The sequence below is a fragment of the Hippopotamus amphibius genome, chromosome 8 (genome assembly GCF_030028045.1).
Source record: "Hippopotamus amphibius kiboko isolate mHipAmp2 chromosome 8, mHipAmp2.hap2, whole genome shotgun sequence".
NCBI classification, from domain to species: domain Eukaryota; kingdom Metazoa; phylum Chordata; class Mammalia; order Artiodactyla; family Hippopotamidae; genus Hippopotamus; species Hippopotamus amphibius.
In genome coordinates, this window is record NC_080193.1 from 42,679,984 (window position 1) to 42,697,553 (window position 17,570).

General features: G+C 45.2%; 2 protein-coding genes across 8 annotated transcripts in view; one reads left to right on the top strand and one right to left on the bottom strand.

Moving 5' to 3' along the window:
• Positions 1 to 408: 408 nt before the first annotated feature.
• On the top strand, positions 409 to 1,250 carry SFT2D3 (SFT2 domain containing 3). The gene has a single exon (XM_057746808.1). The coding sequence runs from the start codon at positions 463 to 465 to the stop codon at positions 1,126 to 1,128; it is 666 nt and encodes a 221-aa protein (XP_057602791.1). The 5' UTR covers positions 409 to 462; the 3' UTR covers positions 1,129 to 1,250.
• Positions 1,251 to 2,054: 804 nt separating this feature from the next.
• Positions 2,055 to 17,570, bottom strand: part of WDR33 (WD repeat domain 33) — a 109,679-nt gene continuing 94,163 nt past the window's right edge. For 6 of the 7 annotated variants that reach the window (XM_057746801.1, XM_057746802.1, XM_057746803.1 and 3 more), the window contains 6 exons: positions 15,986 to 16,094; positions 12,565 to 13,003; positions 7,888 to 8,051; positions 7,687 to 7,779; positions 6,813 to 7,028; positions 2,055 to 5,037 (listed from right to left, as the gene is read on the bottom strand). In XM_057746801.1, the coding sequence (XP_057602784.1) occupies positions 4,808 to 5,037; positions 6,813 to 7,028; positions 7,687 to 7,779; positions 7,888 to 8,051; positions 12,565 to 13,003; positions 15,986 to 16,094 (1,251 nt within the window). In that variant the 3' untranslated portion in view covers positions 2,055 to 4,807. The remainder of the gene's footprint in view (positions 5,038 to 6,812; positions 7,029 to 7,686; positions 7,780 to 7,887; positions 8,052 to 12,564; positions 13,004 to 15,985; positions 16,095 to 17,570) is intronic. The other variant, XM_057746805.1, reaches the window with a different exon arrangement.

Sequence of the window (17,570 nt, forward strand, 5' to 3'; positions counted from 1 at the left end):
ACCTGCAGTCTGAGCTTCTAACAAAATTAAATTTATTATAGATTAGCATAGTTTTAAAAAAATACATAAATCCCGTGTACCCTTCCCCATTTTCCCCCAATAGCAACATCATGAAAAACTATACGACAATATTACAACCAGATACTGACACCCGAAGGTCAAGACACTAAGTTTCCTTCAAGTTATTTTATAGCCACACTGACTCACGCGCCCCAACTAATTTTTAATGCTGCCATGATTTATCCAGGACCTCACACCGCCTTCACCGAACACAAAACAAGGTCCGGGACTGGGACCAGCTGAGCCCCCCACACCTGGTGCAGGCTGAGACCACCGAAGGAGAGGAGCGGCAGACCCCGCCCCTTCCGCCACGGCCGACCAACGGCCGAGCCGCTTCCAACGGCGACCGAGTAGAACAGGAAGTAGGCGGCAGCCCTCCCCCCACGGGAGTCTCCGTCCAAGATGGCGGACCTCCACCGCCAGCTGCAGGAGTATCTGGCGCAGGGGAAGGCAGGCGGACCAGCGGCCGTAGAGCCGCTTCTCGCCGCGGGAGAGGCGGAGGAGCCCGCGGCTGGGGCCGGGCCGGCGGGAGCGTGGCTGGGCCGCGCGGGCCTGCGCTGGACGTGGGCGCGGAGCTCCGCGGAGCCGACGGCGGCGGCGGCGGCGGCGGGACCAACGTGCATGCCGAGCGTGACGCGCGCTCAGCGTCTGGCGGCGAGTGGCGTGTGCCTCCTGCTGGCCGCGCTCTGCTTCGGCCTGGCCGCACTCTACGCGCCCGTGTTGCTGCTGCGCGCCCGCAAGTTCGCGCTGCTGTGGTCGCTGGGCTCGGCGCTGGCGCTAGCCGGCGGCACGCTCCTGCGGGGCGGCGCGGCGTGCGGACGCCTGCTGCGCGGCGAGGAGGCGCCGTCGCGGCCCGCGCTGCTCTACGTTGCCGCGCTGGGCGCTACGCTGTACGCGGCGCTGGGTCTACGGAGTACGTTGCTCACGGCGCTGGGCGCCTGCGCGCAGGTGGCCGCTCTGCTGACCGCGCTGCTCGGCCTGCTACCTCGGGGCACCGGCACTGCCCTGCGCATCACGCTCGGGCGACTGGGCCCCGGCGCCGCCCTCGCCAAGGCGCTCCCGGTGTGAGAGGCCCGGGGCCCGCGCCGTCGAAAAGGACGCAGAGTCCGTCCCCGAGACGCGCCGTCGGGAGACCTCACGGAGCCGCCCCCGGGGCCCAGCGCTCTCCAAGCCAAGGACTGCGCCCGCCGGTTCCCAGACCGCGCGGGGCAAAGGCTGCTCCTTACTGTGCCAGCGAATCTATAAACTGAGCGGCTGTTGTAAAACTGAGGCATGAGCAGTTTTGGAAGCTCCTCGAATTCTGAGTTTTGTGCTATACTCGGCAACAAGTGCTATGAGAACCAGACTTTGTCCTTGAATTGGTGATATGCACTGAAACATGTATGATAAATTGCTTTTGCGTTAACCGTGGCTTTAGATTACACTCAGTTTAAAAAAAAAAGCTGTTTTAATTAGCTGCCCATATTTTTTTTTCTCAAACTCCTATTTCACGTTTTGTCACTTAAAAAAAATCCAGTGGTAGATTGTAGTAGCTTAGCTACAGTAAACTTATTTTCTTTGGCTCCCGGAAATTATTTTTCCTTATTCTTCATTGTGAGTGGATCCATAAGTTATCAGAATAAGTACTGACTTTAGCCACGGGAATTTTAAAAAGTACTTTAGTTAAGACGGTTTATCTCAGTTTTTTCTTTTAGTGAAATTGTAAATATGGTGCTTTATAGGATTAAAGGAAAATTGGTTCCGTATTAGATGAAGAAAGCGATCGACAAAGAAGCATGGTATCCATTGAGGTGCGTGTAAGTGCTCTTATTGGGGGCTCCTGGGAGACGGGGAAGATAATTCTACATCCAGTTTCCCTGTTCGATGGAAACCATGGATTTCTGCAAGGCCAAATTTTTCATTCCTAATTTTATGATCTGCTTCTTAACTATAATTTACATCTTATAGTCTGATCTTAATGCAATTTCAGATGCTTTTCATATCTAATTGCCAAATTTCGTTAATTTTAGGTTTAGCAATTTGTCTAGGAACTTATTATTTTCCTTAATTTATTGCTAGAAAGTATATGGGCTCAGTATTCTGATGAGTCCAGAAAACCACATTTTGTCATTAGCCATGTATTAACTAGCATGTAAACTGCATTTAAAATGTTTAAATTCTATGCCAGTGGTTCTCAGTTCACAATAGAATTATTTGAAGAGTCAGTCAAATCTCAGATCAGTCAGAATCTTGGGGTGGCAGGAGACAGGCATCAGTTTGTTTCTGGGGGGTTTTTTTTTTTTTTTTTTTTTTGAGCTTTCCAGATGATTCCTTTTTCAGCCAAGGTTGTGAACCACTTTATGTTGAATTGTACAATTTGAAAATAATCGTTTCCTGGGGCTGGATTCCAGTATTGCCGAAACTGGTTTTCAAGGCAGCAATAGGGCCTTGACCCTTCATCCAACTTCTAAAATTTATATTCATACATCCTGATCAGTGTCCATAAGCCCTGTTCCAAAAGGTGGACACTAAAGTGACCAGCATCCATACTGTAGACTTATCCGCTGCCCCCGCCCCCCATGTTCTCTAAGAATGCTGCCTTGTTCCGCTGCCAGTAAATAGGGTTACCTACCTCAAGAGGAACAACCAAGGGGGTGTTTGTAAAAGCAAATTTACTGTTTTGTGGGAGTGATTATTTTTTGACTGGAAAACTTGTACCATTAACTGCTCTTTCTACCCCCTAGTTAAATCTGTATTCTAGTTCTAAATTTCTCTACAATTTGCGTGCTAAAGATTTTACAGTGTTGATTTTTATGTTGATGCTATTTTATTTTTAAAAATTGTTTTCCCAACATTTTCTCAAGAATTCAGTGTTTGGAAATCTAAGCTTTTATAAAATTCAAAGCACAATATCTCATGTATTTTGATAGTGATGCTTTAAAATGCAGATATATACATATATAATGTTGAGTTTTCAGTTTTCTCTAAATTAATTCTTTCTCAAAATGTGATCTGGTTATCTGCTTACTGAGGTACTGTGTTTTTAAAATTAAAGCCTTAAAATGTTATGATGAAGTTCTTACCACATGAATCTCAGAGAAAAGGAGCCTAAATCTCTATATGGGTTTGCTCTCTGGATCCTTTTTTAGCTTCTCAGAATTTGACTACAGCTTCTTTTTAAGCAATACCAGTGGAGGGCAAATAAAGACTATCCACAAACCTAAAGCAATCTTAAGTCTCCTAAGCGTGTGTTTAGAGCCAGGTACTAATAAATAGGATGTTTTAAATTGCAAAGTAAAGAGAAAATCTCTTGTAGTCTCTGGGTTCTAACACCCTAAAAAACCAGTGTGTGTGGGGCGGAGGGGGTTCACATTTTATCTGCAGAAATAACGGCTCTCACTGTTTTATAAATTAATGGAGAACCAGTTAGGAGTTTTTTTATATACTCTCCAACTATTTCACTATTTCAGTATCCCTTTCCTAAGCAACTACTGACACTTTCCAGCACCACTAAATTTGTCAAGGAAACTTGTCTCCAATGCCAAACTGAAGCTGGCAAAGTAATATGTTAGGGTGGCTACAGGACTGTCCTTTCAATAATAAAAGCTTTCTTTTTATAAAAATAAAGTAAGGGGTCAGTATAGAAAGTATCCTGGAGCTATCTCAAACTGGACTTTTGGCTTCCAATTCAAACTGGGCCAAATGTTCCAGTTATTTTAAACTAAAGGAATTTGTTGTGGATGAGAACTTCCTGGCTTAATTTTAAAGTTAGAACAATCCTCTGCCTTAACATTGGTATATCCACATAGCTAGTGTGGAAGAGGAAGAAATTATTTAAGTTTTGCAAAACTGTTTTAAGAGATATTTTGATCTATTCCTTTTCAACTTCAAACAATTTGTGAAATGATCTGCAGTATTCAGAAGGTATGTGTAGTTGATTTCTGGCTTATGTCAAGTTCCTCTCATCAGAAGAAGGCAATGCAAGCCTGAGGTGTGATTACTAGGAGATGCAGCCAAGGGAGATGCCCTGCTTGGACATCCAGATTTTTTTCTTCAGTGTATAATTTTCCATCTGCCAGAGCAGGTCTAACTAATAAGGCTTTGAGTCTACTTCAAACCATGTTACAGTTTTGAAGTATTTTTCACTCTGCTACAAAAATAAGTGTGACAGAATGGCTAGATGAGAATTTGTTTAAAAACAAAAAGTTCACAGATGACTTAATTTAGATGACTTGGAGATTTCCATCAAGTATGCTCACAAATATAAGCAATAATTATACACCCCTCAGCAGACTGGATGCAATGGAACCTAAGGGTTTCCTTAAGGCAAGCACTTGACGACTAGTTGTTTTCTGTTAATTCTTGCGTAAATCACATTCTGTATTCATACAAAAACAACTTAATGTTTTTTCTCTGACAAACTGTACATATAGAAACAAATTTCCAATTGGACACGAACTTAAATTTGTGGAGGTGCTCCATGTCTCGTGACACTTACAAAAAAAAAAAAATTTCCAGCTTTTATCTTCACAAACCCATGTGGGATTTAGGGCAGTGAGGGTGAACAGGACAAAACAAGGCCAGCTACTCTGGGTAGCCAGCAGCAGTCTCTTCATCTTGAAGACCTCATCAGGGGCTCCTGGGATTCAGCTGCCCCAGAAAGAGTTCAGGGCTACATGGTGCAGGTTTCCTTTTGTTTCTTTTCGAAAGTCCATAAGAAGTTCTTAAATACTGTCCAGAGAGGCCTAGGGGTATTGAGCCCCAACTTCTACCGACCCCTTCCACCCCCCCTTGAAGCTCCCCGCCTTGGCGGGCCAGAGTTCATGTTACTCCCTCTACCCCAGTTACTGCCACTCCGGCCACCTCTAGAAGGGGTACCACTGCCTGGAGGGCCCCCAAAAGGTTCATCTCTGTGGTACCCATCATGGTGATCTCCATCCAAGGAGCTGGAACGTCCGGACTTTGGCACTCTCTGAGACGGTCCTGGGCCCCCTCGGCCTGAAATAAAAAAATGATTTTACATGTGATTTTTTTTTTTTCTATATCAGAGACTTAATAACTCCTGGTATAAACTTACTCCATGATGACAAACAGTGGAAAACAGAGTCCTGAGGACATCAGCGCGGCACTCAGAGCACTAAAAGTTGTGTCTCTGCTTTCTTGACCACCATATCTCCTTCCCACGCTGGCTTGTGGCTGTGCGTCCCTCAGTATCAACTAAACATGTTCCCCAAGGCTGTGACAGAACTGATGGCAAGCCAGGAGATAAGCACGGAGCACCTTCTGGAGGTCACAGGCCATACTGGATTGTGCCTGCAGTCAGTGAGAAGTGTATCCTCACCCTCCTATGCCACCAGGGGTATTCTGGGGGAAGGTTTGAAAAGCACTGACTTAACAATGGAAGCAACTAAGAAATACAAACTGTTGATGTTAATTATTACAAGTGCTTTAACCAGGATAAGTGTTTACTATGATTATCCTACAACTGTATGGCACTCTTGATATCTTTTAAATGATGCGATGAAATAGTTCTTGAAGAACACTAGCTTTCAATGTTTCTCCCAGGGATAGTTTTACACTAAAATCCTGACTTCTAAAATGTTTTGTCTTGAGATGATAGCGTTTGGTCACACCTCCCATAATGAACTATCAGAGGACTGCTGCCAACTTTGTCTTACAGTCTTGAATGGACTCTGAATCCAGCCAAGACAAGGAGGTGAGGAAAGCTAGCAAAAGGAATTTTGGCTTCTTTTCTTACAAAGCTCAGCCCAGACCCACCTGAAGGTACCTTGGCAGAGAAGTTGTCAGCTAGGACATCATTTCCACACTAGCCAAGTGGCTTTGGCCTGGGACCTACAAAGATGTCCCGAGTTCCCACCCTAACCAGCAACAAAACGTGCACTTGGGTGGGGAGATATACTGGTGACATGAGGTAATTTCTGAGAGCTTTGTACTGAGAAGAGCCAAACTATCAAGAACACAAGTTTTGAAAAAGTTTGTAAAGCAGGGACTATAAACACAAGGCAGGAGAACTGGGGAGTGGAGCACAGGCCAGGCACGCAGGCAGTCTTTCCGCAGCCTCCAAAGTACACCACACATGCAACGGCCCAGCCTAATCTGAGACCACAGCTGTAGTTAGCATTTAGTGGCGACTGTTCCCGGCTAAAGGTGCTGCCTCTAAAAGACCCAAAGTTCCAAGTTGTAGAAACAATCCACTGCCTGCCTGAAAAGAAAACTTCCAGACCATATTCCCCAAGGTCTTTGTAACTCTGGGCACAAGCAGAGTTCCTTCGGGGTTCAGACTAAAGAAACCAACCACAGAACCTGAGAGAGGACAATTCTTGCTGCCACTGACGACACTCCCTCAAGGGCTCAGAGCAGCCATTACCAGAGAGCATATTTGCCAATTAGAGCAAGAGTCTCACAGATCAGCAGAGAACGTGCTGAGGTAACCTGAAAGAGAGATGGAGTGGAAAATGTGAAGAAACCAGGGATTCCTGGGACCAAGTGGAGGAGACCTGTGCAGAGGCTGAGCTTGCAGTCACCCACTGAGAGCTCCGACTGGCCCTACCACATTGGGGAACGTGCCTTTGCACAGTCTAAGCCCTGGAGGGTAGAGTGGAGAAGTACTTCTTTCTCAGTGGGGGACAGACAGGACAGGCATACGTGGGATGGGGCTGGCCTGAAGATGCGTGCTCCCGTCACCCCTGCGGCCTTCTTGGCAGGGTCGTGGCATCCGCAGCTCCTGAGCTGTGACCACCAGCCTCACTTACCTTTGCCTCCTCGATCCTCAGAAGGACCCCCTGGGGCTTCCATTTCTCTGTGCTCAGAGGTTCCTGGTCCATCGTGCCAGGGGCGCTTTCGGGGTGGCAGGGATGCCATGTCCATGCCTTGGAGAGAAGAGGACCGTTCTCTGCTTGCTGGGGAATGACCATCGTGAGGGGGGTGATCAGGGCGGGGAGCATCACGGAAATGTTCATGACCCGGCCCTAAAACAGGAAACAGATCCACGAGGCTAAGGATCTGACAGTCTCATTACAATAAAGCACAGTGTGACCAAAAGCAGACAGAAATTATACTTTCAGGAATACGTAGCAACTTGAAAACCAGTATTCATTCACGCAAGAAACATTTTCTAAATACCCACTGTAGGCCAGTCACATCATGAGTACACAAAAAAGGTCACGGTGAGGAATCAACATACCTCCTAAAATAAGAGGAGGCAGCTAAGGTTCAGAAAAGTGATTCTCAGACTTTTCAGTTTCAGAATGTCTTTACACTCTTAAAAATCATTGAGGACCCCAAAGAGATTTCATAAGAGTTCCAACATTTGCCATATGAGTAATTAAGACTGAGAAAACTTTAGTTCATTTAACTATATGTTCCAAAAGCAAAACTGCTGAGTGAAAAGAGTGGTATTTTGACAAATCTCTTTAATATCTGGCTCAGTAGGAGAAAGCTGGGTTCTCCCACCTGCCCCTGCATTCAGTCCACACTGTGGTTGAAGATGTGAAGACCAGCCAGCCTGCCACAGAGCGGTGAGTTGCTGAAGAGATGACTCAGTGGAGCCCGGGAGAGTCCTCAGACCACACTCTGTGAACTGTCAGTCAGAGGGACCCTAACTCACAAACAGCTCTACTGCCTTACCTGGCTCTCTGTTACCATCCCAGGAGTCTGGTTTCCGTCCTCCTTCAAAGCGAGGGAACTCATCAGGAGTGGGAAGTAAACCCTTCCTTCCTCCTACACAACAGAACAAAACAACACCGCACTCACAGACTATTTCAGCTGTGTTCACAACAGCCTAAGGCTCCACCCCTGTCCTTCCCAGACCCAAGGTTCTCAGCTCACCTCGTGGGGTACCCCGACCCCGACCTCTGAGATCTCTGCCTCGGGCTGTTTCTTCAGAAGCATCAAAATTTTCCTCCGGTCCAAAGTCTTCAGGACCAGGAAAACCATCCCTTCCTCTGGGGGGAGCACGACCCTCATGTCTCGGGGGGGCTCCTCTTCTGAAGCTGTTAGGAAAAAAACAACAGAATATCCACCTAATGGAATACCTGTAGCTCTAAGTTCATGTTTCAAAGAAGCATAATGATGTGAGAAAGTATGATACAATGTTAAATGGGAGAAAAACAAAATAAAATTATGTATTTTTTAACGTACCCATTATACAATCACAATGTGGCAGGTAAAAACAGGCAAGAGGGAAAAATACCAGAACATAGGGTTATTTTAATTTTCTTTTAGGCTTTCAGGAATAATAGCAGTGAGCATTTTTTAAGTGCTTATATCATGCCAAGTGCTTTACATGTATTACTTCATTTCATTTTATCCTCACAACCACCTTATGAAATTGACACTATTATTTCCCTGGCGGTCCAGTGGTTAAGACGCTGCACTTCCAACAGCAGGGGGCACAGGTTCGATCCTTGGTCCGGGAATTAAGATCCCGCATGCTGCGCAGTGCGGCCAAAAAATAGAAGAAACGAAAAACAAAACAAAGCAAAAAACTGACACCGTTAACTCTATTCTACCCACATGTACATTGGGACTCAGAAAGGTTAAGTCATTTATTTAAGGACACACAATAAGTGTTGGGATTTGAACTCAGCCAGTTTTGACACCTAGCCCAGGCTCTTCACCACTGACTCCCAAATACTTTTCATATTGCCATTTACGTTTTTATAGTGAACATTACTTATATAATCAGGAAAAAGGTGGGAGGGGGGCACAGATTAATGCCTGTTAACTGTACCGGGTTGCTCTACCATCTGCCCCAGCCCACCTCTACTCAGGGGCAGGCCCGGTGGCCATGAACTTCACCAATGGCCCCAGCCCACAGCTGACTGGTGTACAGGAAGTCATCTGGTTTATGGTAGCCCACTTGCTGGCAACCTGGTGCCTGGGCTGGTGGATAGTTTAACCACCTCTCAGGAATTCTGGAACTGGGAAACTAAGTTGGCCACGAGTGTTACTGAGCAGGACCATTAACGAGGGGTGCCAGAGCTGTAGCAGAAGCCTGTGGGGAAGCAGAAAAAGGGGCCTGCCAGCAGGAAAGGTGCGTGAGCACCCAAGAGAGGCCACGGAAACTAGAGAAAGGATCAGAAGGGGGCACGGGCTCGGGCCCATCTGCATGAGCTGCCTGCTCGTGGCTTCTCTGAAGCCAGGCCTTCTGCTTTTTCCTGAGTTCCCGTTCAGTTATCTGTTACTCCAACGTTTTATTTCGAAAAGTCTCAAACTCACAGCAAAGATGAAAGTATACAGCAACAAATGCCCATACATCCTTCACCACAATTAATTAATCCGTTCTTAGGATTCTGCCACACAAGCCTTTGTCTTTTCTCTATCCATCTATTTATAAATTCGCTCTCTCAGCCAATTCAAAACCAGCTGCAACATGATGTGTCACCCCAAATCCTTCACTAAATTTCTTCTAAGAATGAGGACTTTCTCCTGCATAATAACACTATTATCACTCTAAATAACATGTAATAGTATGTAACATACAGTCCAATTTGAATTTCTCCAACTGTCCTCAAAATGTTCTTTACAGTTGTCTACAGATTTCAATCGTGATCACACACTATTACTTTGGTCATATCTCTGGTCTAACACAATCTAGAACAGCCCCCCTCCTGTTTTATCTTTCATGGCCTCGACTTTTTTTTCCTTCAGTTTTTATTGAAATAGACCTTGACATTTTTGAAGGGTCCATCCAGGTGTTTTACAGAATGTTCCACAATTGGAATTCATGATTGTTTCCTCATGATTAGATTCAGGTAAAACATTTCTGGCAAAACGTCTTTTACCTTCACAGTGATACCAGTCTGTCTCATTGTTTATGATGTAAAAGTGGTACAGCAGGGCTTCCTAGGTGGCGCAGTGGTGAAGAATCCACCTGCCAATGCAGGGGACACGGGTTCGAGCCCTGCTCTGGGAAGATCCCACATGCCGCGAAGCGACTAAGCCCGTGTGCCACAACTATTGAGCCTGCGCTTTAGAGCCTGTGAGCCACAATTAAAAAAAAAAAAAAAGTGGTACAGCAACCTAATTTCATTGTTGCAAAGGTACATTTTCTCCTTTGCAATTAAGTAGTCTGTGGGGTGATACTTTCGCAGTGTGAAAACATCCTGATTCTCCACAATCTTTTCACTCAATGGCTTTTAGCATCCACTGATGACCCTTGCCTGAATCAATTATGACACTGGTTGCTTAAAAGAAGTGATTTTCTAATTCTATCACTCTTCCTACATTTATAACTTGGTGTTTTACTGTAAAAAGAGCTTTCCTTTTTTTCATTCCACCATTCCAGCTATCCAGCTACCTTTTTAATAGCTTTCTTGTCCTGAGGTAACTTAATGAGCCAGGCTCCTGCAATCAAAGAGGGTGTGCCCCGGATGCTGGCTGAAATAGCCACCTAAGGTGAGGGTGGAACGGACAAGGGGAGATACATGGAGCAGGAACAGCATCAGTTCAAGGAGGGCACTACTCCCTGGAGACAGATTCAGGGAAGAATCCCCAAACATGGCAGGGCTCTTTTCTTGTCCAGGCATCCGTTATACAACTGCCCTAGCTACAAAAGGACAGGGGGAGTCTTACTTGCCCAAATTGGAAAATAGCTCCTGTTACGGACTAAATGTTCATGTCCCTTCCACAAAATTCATGTGTTGAAGCCCTATCCCCCAAAATGACTTTGGAAATGGGCCTCTGAGAGCTATTTGGGTTAGATGAGGTTCTGTGGGTGGGGCCCCATGATGGGATTAGTGCCCTGATAAGAAGCCATGTCAGTGACAGCCTGCTCACTCTCTCTTTCCATCGTGTGAAGACAAAGGCAGGCAGTGGCTGTCTGCAAGCCAGGAAGAGAGTCCTCACCAGAAACCCACCCTGCTAGCCCTTGATCTGGGACTTCTAGCCTCCAGAGCTGTGAGAAAATCGATTTCTGTTGTTTAAGCCCCCCAGTCTATGGTATTTGGTGTGGCAGCCCAAGCTGAGTAGTACACCTCCTAAGGAACTGACCCCTGTCAAATACCTCTCCCCCTTTAACAGATTCGTTTATTCAACAGTTACTGAGCACCTACAGGGTGTCACCACTACTGCTCTAGGTTCTGAGGACCTGCCTTCAGGAAGCTGCTGTGCTTCTGGGATATACAAGTAATACAGAAGTAAGTATATTACTTAATGTTGAGCAGTGCTAAGTGGTACGAAGAAATGTAACGCAGGGTAAAGGAACAGAAGGAGAGATCTAAGTGCAGTGAGACACAGACATCTGGGAGACTGTGTTCCAGGCAGAGGAAAAAGCAAGCACAACGTGAACAGGGCACGTTTGGCATATGTGAAGAGGAGCACAAGCTGTAAACAGCACAAGAGTCTAGGCGTGGGTCTGTCACTGACAGATGAAATACAACACAAACTGAAGCACAGTAAAATCTGAAGCTTTGCACAAAATGCAGAGATTCAAGAAATCAATGAAAGTTATGCTGATGCCAAAGCCATTGGAAATGAGGCTCCTGCAGAGATAAAAAGCCATTTCAAAGAGTGAATACTTGATGTCATTAAGAGAGCTCTTAAATCTTTTTATTAAAAACTCCCCTCTGATTGCTGCTTCCCTTAACCCCTCTAGTTCACCCTCCCTGGCCATTATATCAGACACTCTTTTCTAACACACCCCGTGAAAATGGAAATTGCCAACCCTCACCTCAATTACCTGCTAGCAATAGTAGCGAGAAGTGTGATGGGAAAAGACGTGGGAGAGAGGACTGAGGCAGGAAAGGCAGGAGTGCTGGACAGCACAGCATGGGCACTGCAGTCAGACGGCCCAGGCCTGAAGCTGCTCTTACACTTACCACCTGTGGGACCCTCCAAGTCAAAAAACTGCTCAAGTCTCCATGTCAACCCTTACCTGTGAGTGCTGACAGTAACCCTATCTCACAACTCACTGTAACAATTAAATGAAATTAACAGTGGGCACGCAGTAAAGACTCAATTATTACCATCATCGATTACTGAGTCTCACTTGAGATTTAACTAATTCTTGTTTTTTTCTCCCTGCTTCTACTCCTTTTTTTACCTCAAGCAAGTTGAGTGTTCAAGCCTGACCTCAACCTAACTTAACAGCAAGGTTATTTTTTCAGCTTGCCTAGATTTTGTTAAGGTCTTCAGGCAATTACACAAAAACTATCTACTCAGTAATTCCTTTATTCTCAATCTAGCCATCTGTCTCACATTTCACCATTCTAACCAAGAGAACCTGAAGATTTCTTTTCAGATCCAAGAAACTCTGTAGTACACTGATCCACCTATCTGTTTAAAAGGACCAAGAAATAAGCAAAAAGAAAAAGATTTCTAAATTGTAGAGACAAAAAGAACCACATAAATGTTAAAAGACATATATATTTTTAAGTCTAAACACAAAACCTAGAGACGGTAGGGTACTCTCTCCCCAAGTGAGAGAGGAAAGAGACTTTTGTGGAGAGAACAGGTGGAAAGCTCCAGGGAAGAAGAAATGGACCCACAAAGTATCTATCCCACCTTTCTTCTCTGCGCCCTCGAAACCGTGGGTCCTCAGGATCCCGGGGGAAGCGTTCGTCTCCAGGTCTGCGGCCTTCCCATGCCCCTGGAGGGCCCCGGGCCGCGCCCCGGCCATCCCCCTCACTGAACTCCCTGTGGTCAGGAGGAAACGGAGGCCCGGGGCCCCCACGCCTCCATTTCTCTTCTTGTGGTAAAGGTCCTCCTCGCCCCTCAAATTCACGCAACCGGTGGCCAAAGCGCTTGTCGGGGTGGAAGTCATCTGGTCTGCTGAAGTCGTCGGGGAAGTCGGGGTGAGGGCCGCGCCTATCAGGGGGACCCCTGCAGTCCTGGCCGCCCCGGAAAGGCCCCCTCTCGGGACCATGCTCAGGGCCGCTGCTCTGCTCGTGCCGCCTCTCTGACATTGGGCCCATGTGATGGTTTGGAGGGCCACGTGAGTCACCTAAAGGAAACAAAACTGATTTTTACCTTGTCTTCCAGGAATCCTGCTGACATAGGTCTGATTTTCAGCATCTTAAAATTTCAGAATACATTCTTTTATTGAGAATGTTTTGCCTCCTTGGTTCCCAGCATACTTAGGAGACAAATGTCCCTAAGGCATCATACAATGAAAAGAACAAGGGTTTGGGGGTGCAGATTTCAACTGTATCACTTACTAGCTAAGCAACCCAACCTAAGGCAAATTATTAATCTCGAATGAGATTAGCAACTCAGCTGCTGTCAAGATTCATTTAGAAAACACAGGAGAGCCTCACAGGCATAAGAACGAGCTTCCCTTCCTGTGCCCATTCCTTTAGGGACTTTGTCGGCCCACTGCTCCAAACCCAGAGAGGAGGCCAGGTGGGAAGCCAAGTGCCAGGAATTCACCTCTGCATCTGTAAAAGCCTGCAAAGCCCACCGCAGGCCCTGGGGCTACGCTGCCATGATGTCTCTCCTTTAAGGCCTAGTTCCTTTAACTTGATTTGTTAACTCATACTCTGATTCTTAACAAAATCCTCTGGAAGGCACCTGGAAGCGTGCATCTCTCTAGTAACTGTGTGGTGACCAAAGAGCCTTGCTGTACCTCAGCTTCCGGGTTTCTGTAAACACCTTTTCTGCCCCTTCTATGAATGATATCCCTCACCTATGACATCATCACCGCTCTTCACAGATAGTGTTTGGAAACCCATTAAAGATTTTTTAAACAATATTTTAACATATGTAATATATTCAAAGTACTGAATAAAAACAGAAAAAGGCCAATCACCCTTAGTTTACCTCCTAACTTTGAAGGGATTTGTTTTCCTGGCTACTGAATGATTATTGCAGCCATTCTAAATGTACGCCTATTTTCTGTCCACATACAATTTAAATCAAATATTTTTCAAAAGTAGATAGCAAAGGGACACTCTTGCTTCTAAAACAACTAACTTTTAAAAATGTAAGTCCTCCCCTTGCCCAGCTCATGCCTTTTACTGCTTTTCCCCCGCAATAAAGACGAGCTCCCTTTCCTTACAGCTCAGTCAGCCATACTCCTTACCCTTCCAACATCCTTCCTCTTTCATTTTTACTTATTTCTCTTGGCCATTTCAATTCCTCCTCACCATTCAACACATGTAAAAAACTTGGAAATCTCAGTATAAAAATACACCATTACGAGGACTCTCTCTTTTCTTAAGCTTTTTCCATTCCCTCTGCCTTCTCGTCTCTCCTTCCATTAAACCAGTCCTCTCCATGCTGAGGAAAACACCTTCTAAGTTGCCTTTTTGCTCAAATACCCCAGGCTCATTTCCTCCTGGTAAACAGCCCCCCTCACTTGTCAGTGTGATCCTGGAGCTAATGGCTCCTTCTCTGGCTTCATGCTGCTTGGACTTGGTATGACCTCAGACACAGCAGACCTTTGACCTGAGGAAGCTGAACACATTCCATTCGGACTTACCTATGAATAATAATCCTCCCATTACCTCTATCTGCTTAAAAGTACCCTGGCTCCTCCAAGGAAAGAAACCCACCACTACAAATTAGAAGGGATGTGGCCCCCGGTGACGGGGCGGCGGCGCTGGGTAATCCAGTAGGGGATGGCAGGGCCACTTTCTCGGCTCTCCCTTCTCCCTTTGGTCCCTGGGAGGAGAAAGAGAGGAGGAAGAGGGACAGAGGGAGAGAGGGAGAGAGGTAAAGAGAAAAGGGGAAGAGCAAGGAGGAGAGGGAAGTAGGTGGAGACAGACACAAGGTGGGGGAGAGGGAGAGAGGCAGGCTCTCAGTTTGCTGATGGCTGTACCTTGCGGGTAACAGACTTCTTTTCTTAGGGTCCCCAAATCCAGAGATTGGTTCTTGATGCTTTCTTTCTCTTTTTTCCTGTTAGCCACCACTTCCATACGATGAGACTAAAATAAACATTCTCCTAATTCCTTTACCTCTCCCTTTCCTACCTCTAATAACTCATGTAAATTCAGGACTAAGTGTTAAATTCCCAAAGTCCTAGGGCTGAAAATGCTGACAAGGACTTTTCTTAATCTGATCAAATGGGGGCAAGAAACCTGACACATACCACAAGGTGCTGTGGGTTTAGCCAATTAAAAATTAAAAGGGGTCTAGTCCTTTGTAGTGATGTCTCCCCAGTACTCATGGCTCTCTGCTTTGTTCCCCCCGTGAAAAGGTACACTGAACGTACCACTCCATCCATCCATACTCCCTCCCAGTCCCACCCTCTAACTCTCCATCCAGAAGCTGCCCACCCACCACACTCCTGCTCCAGCTCTTCTTGCATGTGTGAGAGCTGAACACCTCAGCAAACTAAGGGACTGTGGCTCCTATGTGTGCCCTCTTTCAACCCTTAGGGGTGACTCAACTTCCACAGAGCCTCATATCTCAACACTGACAATTCTCATCTCTGTGCTTTTCATAATATCAACAACCTGAGGCACAACATGTTGGTAGATGGCTTTCTTCTTTTCAAAGGGTGCAGAACAATGTAACCAGCTAAAGAATTCAATATATGACACAATTTAAGGGGAGGGGGGATGATATTAAAACCACTGTTAAAATCGCTGAATTCTTTATCCCACCAAAATTTAAACTGAGACAGTTCAGCTCTCTGAGATGCCAAAAATATACACTTGCATTCGATTAGCACAGGAAGCACTCCCATTCCCAGGAGAGGGACAAAGCCAGCCTGCAGCACAGGCCCTGCTCCTGGTGGATGTCCTAAAGTTTTCACCACCCGCTTCTGGTAGTGAGGAGCTATTTCCTCTGGGCAGCATTTGGGTTAACTAAAGCAAATCTATGAAAACAACGTAAGACAAAGCTATTACCTGAATTGACTATATTCTTATTTCTCCTGGAGTTTCAAATGAGCATTCTATCAATTACTTACCAGTAAAACTATTGTAAGATTTACCCAAAGGAGGCAGAATATAATCTCTTATTCAGCCGAACGGATATTTACCTTTGTTAGGGCCAGGTCCTTGTCCAGGGTTAAGAGGGGGGATGCGACCTTGTGTTCCCTGCTGCCCTAGGCCTGGTATCAGGGGTGGGGGGCCTGCGTTCTGTCCTTCCTGAAAAGATGTTTTTAAAGCGGGGGTGTGAAATCAAAGGCTTGTGCTTCATGAACAGCAATTTTATCATAATGTGACAAGATAAAAACACTAGATTGCCCCAAAGCTTGCAGCAGTAAATATACAGCTAGTGACATTAAGGCAAAATCATCATTAAACTGGGGGAAAGGAGAGACTTCTCTGACCATAATAAAAGAAACACTTATATTTTAAACCTGCTGATAAGTTTTACTTAAAGCTAGATCCTTACTTGCAATGCCAAGCAAGAACCTCAGTGGAAAGTCAGAAATCATAGCATAAAAACAACACTCTGCACAGAGGCGGAACTTCTGGCAAAAGTAAAGACCTGGAAACCTGCCAGAACAGGTAAATGCTGCTCTCACATCCATGACCACTTTCCAGGTATAGAAAATAATCCATCCTCTCAAAAGGTTATGGCTGGGTTTAAAAGGCTGGGAGCAGGAGAGTAAGAAAGGGGTTCCTGATGAGCAAGGCATTCGCTCACTGCTTTCTCCTTTCACTCCCTCACCTCTACTGTATAACTCCCCTGGGCTCAGCATCCACCGCTCATTCGCAGCTACATTAGTTACCCAGGATTGTGGGTTCATGGATTCCTGCAGCTTCTGTCTGATGTAAACTTGATGCTCTGATCCTCTTAGGCCTCCTTGCTGTGCAACTCCAGGTTGTCCCTAGTGCCAATATTCTGTATTTTTACCTAGCCATGTCTAAATTCTGATTCCCTACACTGCCCAGTGACCCTGGATGTGGTCTCTTGACAAACAAACAATCAAATATATATCTAGTCATTCCTTCATATAAAAAAATGCATTTAGTGACTGGACCTACCATGAGAATAGCACAGTTTCAAAACCATCAACAGCAAAACTGCTTTCACATTTCAAACCGGCTACAAGAAAAAGCAGCGTTGATAGGACTCATTTATAGCACTGCAGTTATAAATTGCCATCATTAACTCAATACCAGTAATTTCTATACTCCTTTGTTTCTTGTCCCTTTTACTTGAGGGCAGCTCTTATCAACGTCTTTCATGCTATTACTGTAACACCTGAAACCAATTCCATTAAATTTAACCAATTAAAACAATTGGTTTAAATAACTGACCTGGTCAAAGTGAAGAAAGTCAGATATCAGCATAAGAAATATAAGCAAAGCTTTTCAACAGACAACTTCTGAGATGTGAAATGCCCTATAATGTATAATCCTCCATTCTCATTTCACCAATATTTCTATAGGTCAATTACATTTCTAGAGCCACTTAGAGCTTTTCATGTATAAAATCTTTTACTATATGATACAATAAAAACTTATTAAATAGTCCCCAACAGACCTGTCCTCTGGAATCTGACATGTTTATATAATTTCAGTCACAAGGTGATAGCTAAAGTTCATTATGTTTTTATCCTCCAAAATGAAAACTCTTCATTCACTAACATAAAGTTAGGTAGGTAAATATTA

What these genes read in the sequence shown, in the direction of transcription:
- SFT2D3 (XM_057746808.1), top strand. Translation starts at nt 463, where the DNA reads ATGGCGGACCTCCACCGCCAGCTGCAGGAGTATCTGGCGCAGGGGAAG.